This window comes from Alternaria arborescens (assembly GCF_004154835.1).
Source record: "Alternaria arborescens strain FERA 675 chromosome Unknown contig_25, whole genome shotgun sequence".
Classification (NCBI taxonomy): Eukaryota; Fungi; Ascomycota; class Dothideomycetes; order Pleosporales; family Pleosporaceae; genus Alternaria; species Alternaria arborescens.
Genome location: NW_021167880.1, coordinates 147,705 through 161,288, shown reverse-complemented (window position 1 = coordinate 161,288; position 13,584 = coordinate 147,705). Strand labels below are relative to the sequence as shown.

Sequence of the window (13,584 nt, the reverse complement as noted above, 5' to 3'; positions counted from 1 at the left end):
GGGCGCTAAAAAGTAACCTCTGACGACAGTAATGCCGGATCTGCAGCGGGAGGGCGGTGTGCGTTTTCTTCTGATAACAGATAAATTGAGGGTTGGGGCAGGAGAGATGCAAAGACGCGAAGAGGACGCTGAAACAAGAAGACAGGAAGAGGAGCGTCTTAGCCTGCTACTCGACCGCGGAGAGGAAAGCGGGCAGGACAAGAGCAAGTAGGCAGGCTTGGAGGCAGCTGCAGCGCACCTTCCTTGGCTGCCACCGCAAACGCACCTGCAAGGAAGGAGCAAGGGAGCGCGACCAATGAGGCCGTCCGAGCACGCGTTCCCTCTGATCGATCGCACGTCATGTCCCATCTCGCCCAGGGACAACCTCGTGCCGGCATTACACTAGCCAGCTGTTTGCAGTGGGCGTGCACCGGTAAGGCTGCTGCTGCTACCATTGACGCCCATCTGGAACCCGTTGCTTTTGCCCGCCGCGACATGTCGAATCCAACGCCTGCGGCCACGCCTGGGGAAGCCTCCGCCCTGCAAGCGCCTGCACAACGCGCCGGTGAAACAACAGATTCGTCGACGCCGAGTACTCTACAAGCCGGTGGTTAACAGCTTTCGTATGCCTAGGGGACATGTCCCGGGCGTGCTGTACAGCCTATCGAGTGCCAGACAGTGGCACAGTCTGATCCGAACACTAGGGGCGCATGAAACTCGACAAACGGCACCCTGGTTCTTAGGTGCAGCTCAGCTCAACCACTAAAGCCACAGGCCGACACCCTAGGGGCACGCTGTCCACGCTGCATAGCTGCCCTCGCGGTCCAGACGCGTCCACACAAACTACCACAGACACCTCATTTCGATCTCTCAACTCCAGCGCACGGAACTCCTCCTGCATCGCGATCGCGAACTCGCAAAGGAGATGAAATGCCATCTGGTCGACTACATGCGCGAAAACTCATCTTGGCTCACTACGTGAAAAACGGGTAACTCGTCGTAGTGCGCTCCGAGCATGCCGTCTTGATGCGAGGAAGCCTTCGCTACCATGCTTCCGTGTCAGCTTACCCCAGTACTGTACCCCACCCAACAATCATCACGCATGTACCGTATCCGGAGTACCCATTTACACATGTCTAGCTCACCACTTCTCTCTTGTTCGGTACCAAAGATCTTTGTCCTTGCGGCTCAGCTCCTGTTGAAAGGCGCAACGCTCTGGTCCGGGCTAGACAGCCGTCAACAAACGTCTGTGGTTCCATTAATAACCTCCTAAGCGAGTCTTTACAGATCACGATGCGGAGCCTCCTCCGTGATTAGCAACGTGGGGCGGACGGCTCATCATGGTGATCAGCGGGTAGCCGCAACTTCGACCTCAACAGTGTCTGTTCTCTACGCGTCTGAACCTGCAAACAGGTTTGTATAACCCGGCCGGGAAGTGTATTTCTAAAGTGGAGGGCCGCCAGCTGGTCGTTTTCGCAGCTTGCCTCACTTCGTCCGTAGCTCACCCGCCCGACGTTACCTGTCTGATCGGAGCCCAAGTTGTAGCCGGTACTCCACGGAATTACAATTCTATAACCAATCACGAAAATTGCATTTTGATAATCCTCCGTTGTGAAACCGTGAGGCCAAAGTCTAACCCATCAAGATTTGAGCCAGATACTGCCAGAGCCCAGAACGTTGGAAAATGAGTGACATGTGCGATTACCGAAAGTCTATCTCTTACAGCCTTACCTGCCTGGTAACCCGACATCCTCTCATTCTGATCTTTTCACCTAATTGCACAGTTGATATATCTCCAAACGGTATGCCCATCAGTCATGCTTTAAAGCGTACACGAACATGTCAAACACTAAATCGCTCACACGGCCATTTACTAAACTTAAAAACATGCTCTGTCGGGACATTTCTTGACCCTTCCTATTACCTACATACAATTCCATTGCTTCGGCCGTAAATATCATTCTCGTTCTGCATGGGACTGCCTGCAGGGTCAGGTAGGGCAAGGATACTTAAAGATGTCGCGATTGGAAGAGGACTGGAGCCGCTGGGTTAGATTGTCAAGCATGAGATTAGGTATGTATCCCTAGTGTATTTGACGGTGTCATGTGCCCAATGTCCAGGGCGTTTGATGTACTTGCGCCCAAGGCTGGAATTCGCACCATGTTCACTGGACCAAAAGCTTGTAGGAGTCTTGACGTGATCTTCGTGTTGAAATCATCATGCTGCCTAAGTGATGCAAAGTGAAGATTTAAGATTAAGTGGAGTTCGTTACAAGGCGTAGATGTGAAATGGGAAGGCCTGGAGCCTGCTGACGCTGGACAAACATGATGCGTGTGGGAAAACAGTATCAATGGCCAGGTTTGTGCTGGTGGAAGCTATCGTCGTTTGAGTTGTGATATTAAAAGGTTCGTGAGGCAGATCAATCGTAGCAACGAACTGATATTACATCAGCTGTGTCACATCCAAGGTAACGTGAAGACGCATGAGGCGCAATTTGCAAGGCTTTGTACTCTCAAAAGTATGAATGTTACGGGAACACCATGCTCTTCCATTGTTGTGCAGTGCTATGAACGTGTCTTACATGCGACGGACAAGAACCAAAGTCTCCGGGCACCAAACCGCGTTGTCATTCCTATTAGAGACTTGTTCAACAAGGAGGTATGAAGAAGGCGCGAGAGTCGCTACGAGCGACAGGACCCCATGTTGTGGAGAACGACAGTTAAGATATAATTGAAGTGAAGAAATTGGGTATCTAGGTACAAATGCACCGAAATGGTCTATCCTTTATTCCCACCAACAGTGCTCGATAGACTCAACCGCCGCGTCTAGTTTCATATGGTCTATGTGTAGAATTCAAACAAAGTACGTGATCAAATGTCGGCGTGTGACCATTCCTCTAAAGGTCTAACAGGGTAGATCACCTTCGGGACCCAATCCTTAGACCTGGTACTCCCTTCAAGCCCATCTTTCCAACGGTCGACTTCTCCAACATAGGCGGCTCTGGGCAGCCCATCGTCCTCGCATAATCATTTGCAAGACGAACCAAATCCGCTGTACTGATCTGCAGTTTCTTGACGAAAGTCTTGTTGTAACCAAGGAATGCCTGGTACGCCTTTGACTTGGCTACTTCATCGACGTTAACGAAAGCTCGGTCGATGTTCGCCTGGTGCGAGGGAAGACGTGATACGAGGTCGACAGGGTAAGGGTTGATGGGCAACGTCTTGTTGATCCTGGGGAAGAAGGCTTCTTGCTCGAAGAGAAGGAGAACAGCGCGCCCATCTTTGCCTGCACGAGCCGTTCGGCCAACTCGATGAACATACTGGTCAGTGCTTGAGGGAAGACCCAGTTGGACAACTAGACCAACATTGGGGAAATCCATGCCTCGACCGACAACATCAGATGCGAACAGAATGCCGCTTTGAGCATCCTTGAAGTCCTGAGTTGTGCGCGTACGAGCAGGCTGGGACATGCGGCTGTGCAACTCAAACATTTTAAACTGCGGCAGCGCATTTCTGTATAGATCGTAGAGTAGACCAACGCCGTTCGCGGTGGTACCGAAGACAATGGCCTTGAAGTCGGCAGGGTTCTGATTGTATTCCTCTTCGATCAAAGCCGACAACGCAGGGAAAGTTTGACCAACAGTGGGAACAGAGTAGAAAAATTGCGGTACGCGCTCGTGGGTCGGCACTTCGTTCGGGTCGACTGTCGAGAGGTGTGTGTAACCAGGGAACAGGACAATCTTGGCAATATCGAGAACTTCTTTGGGCAATGTAGCAGAGAAACACATTCCTTGCCAGCCATCGTTCTTTGGTGGGATGCGCCTCAGGATCTTTTTGACCGCAGGTGCAAATCCGGCATCAAGCATTTGGTCCGCTTCATCGAGGATGACCGTTTTCAAATCAGAAAACTTCTCGCGAACTTGCTCTTCGCCTAGGATGTCGTCAAGACGACCAGGGGTGGCGACCAGAACGGTAGGATTACCATTCATGAAGGCTTTGAGATTCGAGGCACGAGAAGTACCGCCAAACGCAGTGTGGCACTCCATCTTCTGGGGCAGACATGCTGTAACGCCATTGCACTCCTTCGCTATCTGTAGAGCCAGCTCGCGCGTGGGACAGACGACGAGAATGGCGACCTTGCCTCTTCTAGGCATATTACCCGCTAGGAGGTTCTGAATCGCAGGGAGCAGGAAGGCCACGGTCTTGCCCGTACCTGTCTTTGCCTGTACAACGCAGTCGGAGGATAGTGTGGGTAGCTCGGTGAGGACCTTTTGTTGGACTGGAGACATGAACCTGCAACAGTTAGCAACGGCACCGTCAAAGAGCAATGTGTAAAGACGTCTGCTTACTCGAATCCCATCTTATCCAAGCCATTCAGCAAGGCTGGATTCAGCTTGTTCTTCAGATCGGAAAAAGGCTTCGGTGCCGCATCGCCAGCCGCGGTGCTGTACATCTGCCGCACGTCGACACCGGTTTCGGCTTTCGCCTGCGAATCCTCAACTCTGGGACGTTTTGGCTGCTGCGACATGGTTGAGCGAGGATTCGTGGGCCCGCTGCGCCCAGGGGCACCGTTCGCACGATCGCCGCCACCGCCGCCGCCTCGGCCGCGAGGCCATTTGCGCTTGGGTGGTGCAGACATGACTGAGGGTTGTGCTGGAAGTCGGGTGTAGTGTCTGTGTTGAGTGAGGGGGACGACTGTTGAGGTGTGGCTATATCTTATATTAGTTGCTAGAGACAGGCGCGACGGAATGAGGCGAGCAAGAGCAAATGTGCGAGATGGAAGAGAGCGTGAAACTAGTTTCATTATCTTCATTCGTACATACAAAATAAACCCCACAGGAAGACCTAGAGAGAAGTAAAGAGATCGAGATGTTGTGACAGGATGGATACTGAAAGTGTGCGAGCCGTTAGTTTGTTTGCCGCGAAAAGTTCATTACACGACGTCAGTCCGTGCTTCTTCTATCCACATACTGAGTCAGCATCCTGCTTACCATCAACTCCACACACTTAAGAATTTACTGGCCCTAGCATGACAGCCATTCGGTCACGCAGAGTCGTGAGCACTCGCTGTGGCTTCTCTATTGTCTGCTTTTCGATCGCATCCACGCCGGGTGCCACAGCGTCTATGTCGATCCATTGTCGTGTTTGCTCAATCTGTCTTTATTGTGGTATGTTCGCCCAAGGCTCGCATGCGAGCTTTCATGGGCATGCTGTCGTAGCAGAACTCGATAGCAAATAATTCGTACCTTCTGTGCGTCTCATAATACATGGTATACAACGTATGAGGGTGCTATCGGCACGGCTGACCTTAGATACGATGTTGACAATGGCAAAGTCTCCATTTATCTCAAGGCTTACTCTTCTGATTAGACATTTAGAGATGCCTAGTAAAGGCTCCCTAGAGATTAGCACTGCCTTTTTCTAATTGTTGGGAAATAATCACTAGAACCTACGAATAGACGACAACGCTTTCGGAACGTATACACTGCCCGTGTGGAAGAGCCACAAACAACCATACCATGTTTCACGGCTTCTTGATCATGGGCTTATTGACATACATATTTCTACGCTGAAAGCCGTTTCTTGGCGGCGAAACCTACCTAAGTACTTCTTTATCGGCGCAAACGTCGACAATCTCATCAGCAAAGCTTGCATCTACCTCTATCCAAAGCAACACATCAACCCATTCAACAGAGACCTGGAATTTCCACCCAATAGACATGGAGCAATAAAACTAGCCCTTTCTCAATGAACGAGAACTTCTCGTCGTATCGACAAGAGATACGGTGAGGGTGTTAAGTCAGTCGAGAAACGCGCCTCGATAGTGGAAGTAGACTTGCCCAGCCTGCTCAACGAAAATGAGGAGAACTGGGCATGATACAAGACAACTTCACCAACACGGAACTTCGCCTTACACCCCCTGCCTCAATTCATGTATCAGCCCTTTGCGTTCTTTGTCCACATTGCTATCCAACATTGTGTAAACCAACAGCAGATCATCGATTGCGTTTACGAGGGAAGCGGACCAGCTAGCCTTAGTGACATCTAGCAGCATCAGGTTCTTAAGTGGAAGCAGAGGATACGGGAGAAGAAGGAGCTAAAGAAGACTGAAAGAGGAGAATTGAGCAAATGTGGAAGTCCAGTGAGGGGATAGCTAATGCATACTATGGGATGTGAACTATGTACACTTTTGGTAGGCTAACTGACCGTGGATCGAATCCATATGAGGTATGTAGCGTACGAGGAATTGCGAGGAATTTCTCAGGTAATTGGAAACTTTCTTGAAGTAAGCAGAATTGAGACACTCGTGAGGAAGTAGATTGAGACCATAGTAACTCGACTATGTGACTCGCACGCAATTCTACCTATCATGTATTACGATTGACGAACTGGTTTCAAGCCAGCGCTCGCACCGATTATTAAGGACGTGCAAAAGGTGAGGCAGTTGCTCAATGCATTTCTACTTTAAATGGACGCGCGTTAGGTGTTGTCACATGTGGGAGCTTTTGGCGGTTTGTGGATCCCGCCCGGACACCCCCCACCAGAGAACGCATCATCACCGTGGTGTGATCTTTCCCCTCCAAAACGTGAAGCATGATGCCAGGCTGTTTCGCACTAATAGCATATGATAAGCATTGATGACCTCCTTGGCACAGAAGCTTAGCAACGATCTCACGCTAGGACGGGGACGGCGTGATCGAGACCGCGGTGGGCCTGTCGACTCGCCAATGGCTAAACATGAATAGCATCTGGCGCCAGACTTGTCAGCCCTGCAGCAAACTCACTGACGCTTTATGGTTCTCCTCACCACAACAATTGTGTCGCAAGCTTCATAGCCCGTGCTCTAGTCGGTTTTACCTAGGGCAAGCTTCGACAGACCGTCGGAGCGATACTGGGAGAAGGGCTCGCATGGGATTAGGCCGAGTAGGCGGACGAAAAGAAGTGTGCAACGCAACAACAGCCTAGCGACCCAGCATCGGGGATCCGCATAGGTTGATCCGCGTATGGTGTGCATCGTGTAGTGTGAGCACGGTGCCTCCCTCCGCGGGTAACTTTCTTGTATAGCTGGCGACGACCCCAAGCATTGCTGGCCTAGCTCTTCCGCGCACGACTTGTCTTCACTCTTCAAGCTGCATCTGAACATCAATCTTCAGAGGCTGTTGAGGATACTCGACATTTCCCACATACAAAGGGTCTCCACTCTACGTCGCTCCATCGTGTCGCAGACCCCGTGTTCCCTTGACGACTTGGCAGCCAAGAGCATTGCGGCTCTTGAACAAGCCTTCTGCGCAACCCAAGATGTACGTAACTGCTGATCCATCATTCAATCCATCCATTCCTTCGCGCCCCACAGGCTCCCCGACTGCTGTCCGCCGTGCGCCCGTCAAGTTAGCATCCATGGGGCGGCGCCGTGCACGATGGCTTGTCTTTGCTCACGCTAGAGAGCACTGCCACCATCACCATCGTCGTTCCCCGCGTGGGACCGCGAGAAGGCCCCATATTGCCACTCTTACGCAGAGCCGTCCGCAATGCTGACCAAGGGTGCGCGCTATCCAGTTGCTTCCTATCGCCGTTGTCTAGTTGCACCACCACAGCCCCCCGTCCATCTGAGACAGTTGCGCGTCGCCGTTGCGTGCGCCAGCCCTGAAGCGACCGCCCGAGAACCACAACATCATACGCCGGACACCTGACCGCGTCCTTCATCGTCCCCGTTGCGCCTACCGCCGTGCCTAATCACGCCAGCTCGTTTCTGCGATTCACCCGTCGCCAGCCAGCCAGCCAGCCAGTCGCGCGTGCTTCCTGATACCGGTACCTACACCTCACACCCCTGCGCAATAGCCCTTCTCGGCCCTTCCAGCGGCGAGCTCGGTTTGGCGCCTCTGTATAGTCGCGAGGGCTCCCCCAGACAGTTGTCGATATCGCGGGTAGCCGCATGATGTGCGTGGTACACGGAGTATGACTTCCAGCCAGACACGTACACCCGCCACTCCGTCCTCTCCAGTGTCGAGCAGATCGTTTCTATCTCGGCTCAAATCGCCCTTGACCTCCAAGACTCGCTATTACACCGAGTTTTATATCCAGTCTGACGACCCGCATCGGCATTACACTCCAGGAGATATCATCAGCGGAACTGTCATTATCAAGATTGTCAAACCCCTGAGAATCACTCATTTGGTCGTCTCCCTACATGGCTACGCCCAGGTGTTCAAGAACCCAAATACCCCGGGGGACGCGTACAAGAACTATTGTTCAACAGTCGGCTCTGGGAGAGGAAAGAAGGCAGGCAGTTACTTTGGCAATGGGTTCGTTTCGCTGTTCGAGGACGAGGTTGTGCTTTGCGGCGAGGGGAGACTGTCCGAGGGCGTGTACCACTTCAATTTCGAACTCGAGTTTCCGTCCAAAGGCTTGCCCAGCAGCATCGACGTAAGCAATAATCCAGTGCTGTAATTGACCAACACGCTGACAATAAGGTACAGTTTGAGCGCGGAACTATTTCCTATATGCTCAACGCTACCTTGACCCGCCCCACTACCATGTCTCCGACCGCGTCATGCGATACGAAGGTTTACCTTACCGAATCAGTCGACATCGCACCCGTACCGCCGCTAAAGCCCCGTGTCATCTCATTGGAACCTATATCTAGACGAACGCGTGCTAGGTCAACGCGGAAACGGCCAACCGAGGAAGCATCACAAACACCTTCTACTTCAGAACCTCCGCCAGTAGGGTCTTCTTTGGAAGCAACAAATACTATCGAGGAGACAGAGGGTCTACGAAGCCCCTCACCTAGCGACGTGAGCTATGAGAGTCAGAGGAGTAGCGGGAACGCTTCTGGCACTGAGTATGGCATTCGCTCAGTCAACACAGCTACAGATGGATCGGGCTCACAGAATGGAAGCCGGACGACCCTGAAAGGAAAGACGATTACAGCTACAATCGACGTGCTCAAGGGAGGCTTTCTTAGAGGCGACCAAATACCGATTAAAGTGACCGTAAACCATACAAAGCACATACGGAGCCTGAAAGGCATTATCATCACGCTGTATCGTCAAGCGAGAGTTGATATGCATCCTGCACTACCTGTTGTACCCAACAGCAAAGGCGACAAGACCAAATCCGAAGATTACTATCCAAAGTCAAGAACTGGATTGGGGGGCTTGTCGCTCTCATCGGCTGGATCTAGTCATTTGTTTCGCAAAGATCTATGCCAATCGTTCGCACCGCTCTTCGTCGATCCTAGGACGTTAATGGCCGAAGTGAAGTGTACAGTGCGTGTGCCCGATGAAGCATTTCCCACAATATCAAATGTTCCGGGCGCAATGATATCCTTCAAATACTACGTCGAAGTAGTCGTGGATATACAGGGCAAATTGACAGGCCTCGACCGAATGGTATCTAATGCTGGACTTGTCAACCTACCTTCAGCAGCTGGTGGTACCTCGGCTATGGCACGCGACGATGCTACTGGCAGCATGTTCTCGACCTGGGGCGGCAATTTTGTGGATACCGATCAGATTCGTCGCGAAAAGGGCATCGTTTCTGCTTTGTTCGAAGTTGTTATCGGTACCAGGGATAGCGATAGAAATGGCAAGAAGAAACAAACTCAAGAACAAATGGTCGACAACAACGGCGCCTATGGGGAGCACATGGAGCCGAACGCTGAACACGGCTACGATCAGTACTATTACGAGCAAGACGAGAACGGACAGTATTACGATTACAACTACGATCCAACGTATTATGAAGTTCCTGGGTACGAACAACATAGTACAAGTGGAGCTGCATCCTTCCCGGTACCTGCAGCTGTTCCCGAGGAAGAACAAGGAATGTCAGAGAAAGAGCGATTACGAAGAGCAGAGGAGCGTTTATTGCCTTCTCAGCCGCCTGATAATGCCGGACCATCTGCGCCTTCAGGAACGGTCCAATACGGTATACCAGCGTCGGCGCCATTGTTACCGGAAGACGACGATCCAAACCCCCCTTATGTCGCAGCATCTTCGTCTTCTTCCACTCCGGCGCATCCCCCACCCCCATTCCGTGCTGCCTCATCGCCATTATTATCGTCGCGCACAACTCCGGCACCGCTTTTGCAGCGTCGTGTTACGAACATTACGGACGATGAGACAAGAACCATAAGGACTGAATCCTCGCATACCATACATCCAAATCGCCTAGAACCATCCACTAGTGAAGATAACAACGACCAGTCGAAACCACTACCGCCGCTACCACCGCAGTCACCCAGCACAGTACAAGGGTCGGCGCCTGAGTACGTCGCTAGCTCATCATCACATGTCGAACCAACCGACGACAAGCAAGAGATGACACGGCGGAGACTGGAAATGGAAAGAAGCGCGCCCCCTACGGATCATGATGAAGATGGGGAGCCATCGCACGCTCCTTCAGCACCGCCGCTAGACAGAATGCAAAGCTTACAGTTGGCACCTTCGGCACCTATGCTGAACGACGACGACGAAGATCTGGTAGGTGCTGTGCGTCCAGGCCGAAGTACGCAAGGTACGCTACAGGACCACAGACGGGAAAGCGAAGCCTTGCCGGAGTACCGGAGGTGAAATGCATGATGTTGGCGTTTATGGTGTTTGGGCAGTGACTGCATAGACTTGAGCGTTGCGCGTAGCCTGAGTCTACCTGGATGATATGGTAATCTTTTTCAAAGCGCAAGACGATTGGAATGTGTTGGGTGGTTTGTTATTATGATACCTGGAATCGAATTATATTATCTTCATATCTGGTGTCTACTTTACTAGCACATTTTATTGTTGTTTTGAAGTGACTTTGCCCTCAACGCTTCGAATGGAAAACCAAATCCTGTAAAGGAGTGCTGTTCTTGCAAGAAGGTTGCATGCCGTTGGTGTTCCTAGACGTATCAGGGTCACTTCATTTCTCTCAGTCGGCGATCAATCACCGCCTCCAGATCACGAGAGTGCGCATCGTAGATCTTTTGCAAGCTTGCCAACTGCTTCCTCATAGCGGTTTCAATGGCAGCCTTTTGGTCCAAGAGTTCTTGGAGGCGTTTGAGCTGCGCTTGGTGGGCTGTTGTACTGAGGTATTGTTAACCTACGGGGTTGCACTATCTCTTTAACACTGCGTGACCCACATCTCTGTTACATGTGTGTCAAAGACGGTGTTTATGGAATCTTCGACGCTTTGGTAATGGTTGTTGTAAGCTCTACCTACGTTGTTCTTTGACGCGTCGTACCGCTTGCGTTGCTGCGCGCAGAATTAGCATGCTGCTTCTCAAAGCCTGCTAATCAGGCGTGCTATGCCACTGGTAGGAATGTAGAGACGGTGGTATGTAGTTGATGATTCCATCTAACATACGTCGTCTACCATTTTCGCCATCAGGTGGTCCAGCGGGCCATCGGAGGTGTTCTGCGATGCTTCCGTTTTTTCGTGTGTTGCATTCATATCGCGACCCACACCATTGGCTTCTGCAGAGTTTTCGAGCTCCTCTGTTTCATCGGTAATCTGTCTTCGAGACTGCTGTGCGCTCCGGCGAATGGTGGCCATGGAGGCGGTCATGAAAGTGGATTTCTCGGGTGCGCGCGTCGGAGCCATGGGTGCTGGTGGTGAGTGCTGAGAATTAGTAGCGTAGATCAAGACTGCGATTGATTGAATCGTTATCGAAGCATTATTCCTTGCTTCAGCTCAAGTGGTGAGAGCTTGCCAGTTAGAGAGCAATGGTTGGAGCCTTGGAGATGGGGGAGATGGCTTCCCCACATAGCGCCAAGATTCCGCGCTAGCGGGCATCCACAAATTTTTGGTCGTGTTTGCGGACTCCCGCCTTTCCCTTCGACAATCGCAATCTCGTCCAGTCTGTTCAGTATTTACCATGGGTCTCGCAGCGCCGAAGAAGTATGTCTGCCAGTTTGGCTTCGGCCGACCTCCACGAAACTAACACAAGACCAGCCGAACGAAGATCTCCAACGATCCCCAGAACACTAACTGGGCAAACAACACCTCGCGCTTCGGCCATCGCATATTGACCTCGCAAGGATGGCAGCCCGGAAACTCTCTCGGTGCGACGGATGCCTCCCATGCTGCTCATTATACCGCCGCCTCGCAATCGCATATTCGCGTGTTTCTCAAAGACGATAATCTTGGTTTGGGCGCAAAGCGAGGGAGTGAGCGCGCGGAAAACTTTGGTCTTGCAGGACTAGAGAGCATTCTTGGGCGTCTGAATGGCAATGAGGCCGAGGTCAAGAAGGAAGAAGAAAGACGAGAGGAGATTGAGAAAAGGGCGTTCGTGTACCGCAAGTACGGCATGATGAATTTTGTTAGCGGCGGCTTTTTGGTGGGCGACAAGATCACGAAGAGCTCCGATATCAAGAAGGAGGGGGAGATCAAGTCTGAGATCAAGTCTGAGCCAGAGAGCGACGACGGCGCATTGGATAAGAAAGATAAGAAGAGGAAGCGCGATGACCGCACCGACGACGAGCTCAAGGTGAAGCGCAAGAAGAAGAGCGAGGACTTGCGCGACGAAGCAGAGAAGGGAAGCGACAAGTCGAAATCGAAGAAGGACAAGAAGGACAAGAAAGACAAGAAGGATAAGAAAGATAAGAAGAAGGACAAGTCGAAGAAGTCAAAGCGCGCGTCCTCATCAGACGCGGAATCCTCCACCGACGATGTCGCTGCTCCGGCATCTGACCCCGAACCGCTTACGGACAAGGAGCAACGGAAAGCTGAGAAGAAAGCACGCAAGGAGGAGAAGAAAGCGAAGAAGGCTCTGAAGAAAGCAGCCAAGAAAGCAGCGAAAAAGGACAGCTCGGACGACTCCAGCTCTGAAAGCGAGGAAGACGAGAGCACGCCGACAACGATCTCGTCGGTTCCTCTGTCAAAAACATCCACACCGGTACCTGCCGGTCTATCATACACTCCAAGAGGCATGCATGCTGTTAGGCAGAAATGGATCCGTCAGAAGAAGGCTGCGACTATGGATGCACAAGCCATGAAAGAGGTATGTCTACATTTTCCAATTGTTACTTGATCTCTGCTAATACGTTTGTAGATTTTTATGATTAAAACACCATCATAGATTCCTTCCATCCGAACTGTACATGCATAGCGAGGAGTTATTGGATTTGGTTTTTGGGCAGGCACTTGCTAGAATCATATTTACAATCTGGAGATCATTATACCGGTCATACGAATACCTGCCACCGACGACAAGTTTAGGCTATAGTCTTGATGCTTGTGCCTCGATTGCGTTGCCTGTTGTGGCTGTGCCTCGCGTCAATGTCGGATTCCGACGATTTGTCGGATCCCGACGGCTACGTCGTGCTATCGTGCTCCTTGCGGTTTACAGTTAACATGATGTGAAAGTTCCCCGCATCTAAACTATCAGTCTCTAGTGCCATGCCACTGGGCCGCTTTTTCAGCTTACTGCGGCTGCGAAGGACGAGTGCGGAAGGGCAAGGGGTCGCCTTGATATTGTTGTTCGCGTGACTGTGTCGAAGAATGCGAAGCAACTGCAGCCCACGACTGCGCCAACGTCCAGCACTACGTCGTGTTACGCAGTACAGACGTAATGCGAGATGGTGACGGCAGTGCATGTCTTGGAAATGTCCGCGCAGCCATAGGGCGG

At 51.7% G+C, this 13,584-nt stretch overlaps 5 protein-coding genes across 5 annotated transcripts; 3 read left to right on the top strand and 2 right to left on the bottom strand.

Moving 5' to 3' along the window:
* Positions 1-339: 339 nt before the first annotated feature.
* On the top strand, positions 340-594 carry AA0111_g9145 (hypothetical protein; the record flags this gene model as incomplete). Its single annotated transcript, XM_028655671.1, has 1 exon — positions 340-594. One exon carries the CDS (start codon positions 340-342, stop codon positions 592-594), a length of 255 nt encoding a protein of 84 aa, XP_028503179.1.
* A 2,302-nt stretch (positions 595-2,896) lies between these two features.
* AA0111_g9144 (ATP-dependent RNA helicase) lies at positions 2,897-4,617 on the bottom strand (the record flags this gene model as incomplete). The annotated part of the gene is made up of 2 exons (XM_028655670.1): positions 2,897-4,271; positions 4,328-4,617. The coding sequence occupies 2 exons, from the start codon at positions 4,615-4,617 to the stop codon at positions 2,897-2,899; spliced, it is 1,665 nt and encodes a 554-aa protein (XP_028503178.1).
* A 3,317-nt stretch (positions 4,618-7,934) lies between these two features.
* AA0111_g9143 (pH-response regulator protein palF/RIM8) lies at positions 7,935-10,552 on the top strand (the record flags this gene model as incomplete). The annotated part of the gene is made up of 2 exons (XM_028655669.1): positions 7,935-8,402; positions 8,456-10,552. The coding sequence occupies 2 exons, from the start codon at positions 7,935-7,937 to the stop codon at positions 10,550-10,552; spliced, it is 2,565 nt and encodes an 854-aa protein (XP_028503183.1).
* A 320-nt stretch (positions 10,553-10,872) lies between these two features.
* On the bottom strand, positions 10,873-11,558 carry AA0111_g9142 (hypothetical protein; the record flags this gene model as incomplete). Its single annotated transcript, XM_028655668.1, has 3 exons — positions 10,873-11,041; positions 11,098-11,210; positions 11,322-11,558. 3 exons carry the CDS (start codon positions 11,556-11,558, stop codon positions 10,873-10,875), a joined length of 519 nt encoding a protein of 172 aa, XP_028503182.1.
* A 274-nt stretch (positions 11,559-11,832) lies between these two features.
* AA0111_g9141 (hypothetical protein) lies at positions 11,833-13,035 on the top strand (the record flags this gene model as incomplete). The annotated part of the gene is made up of 3 exons (XM_028655667.1): positions 11,833-11,855; positions 11,910-12,957; positions 13,009-13,035. The coding sequence occupies 3 exons, from the start codon at positions 11,833-11,835 to the stop codon at positions 13,033-13,035; spliced, it is 1,098 nt and encodes a 365-aa protein (XP_028503246.1).
* Positions 13,036-13,584: the final 549 nt, after the last annotated feature.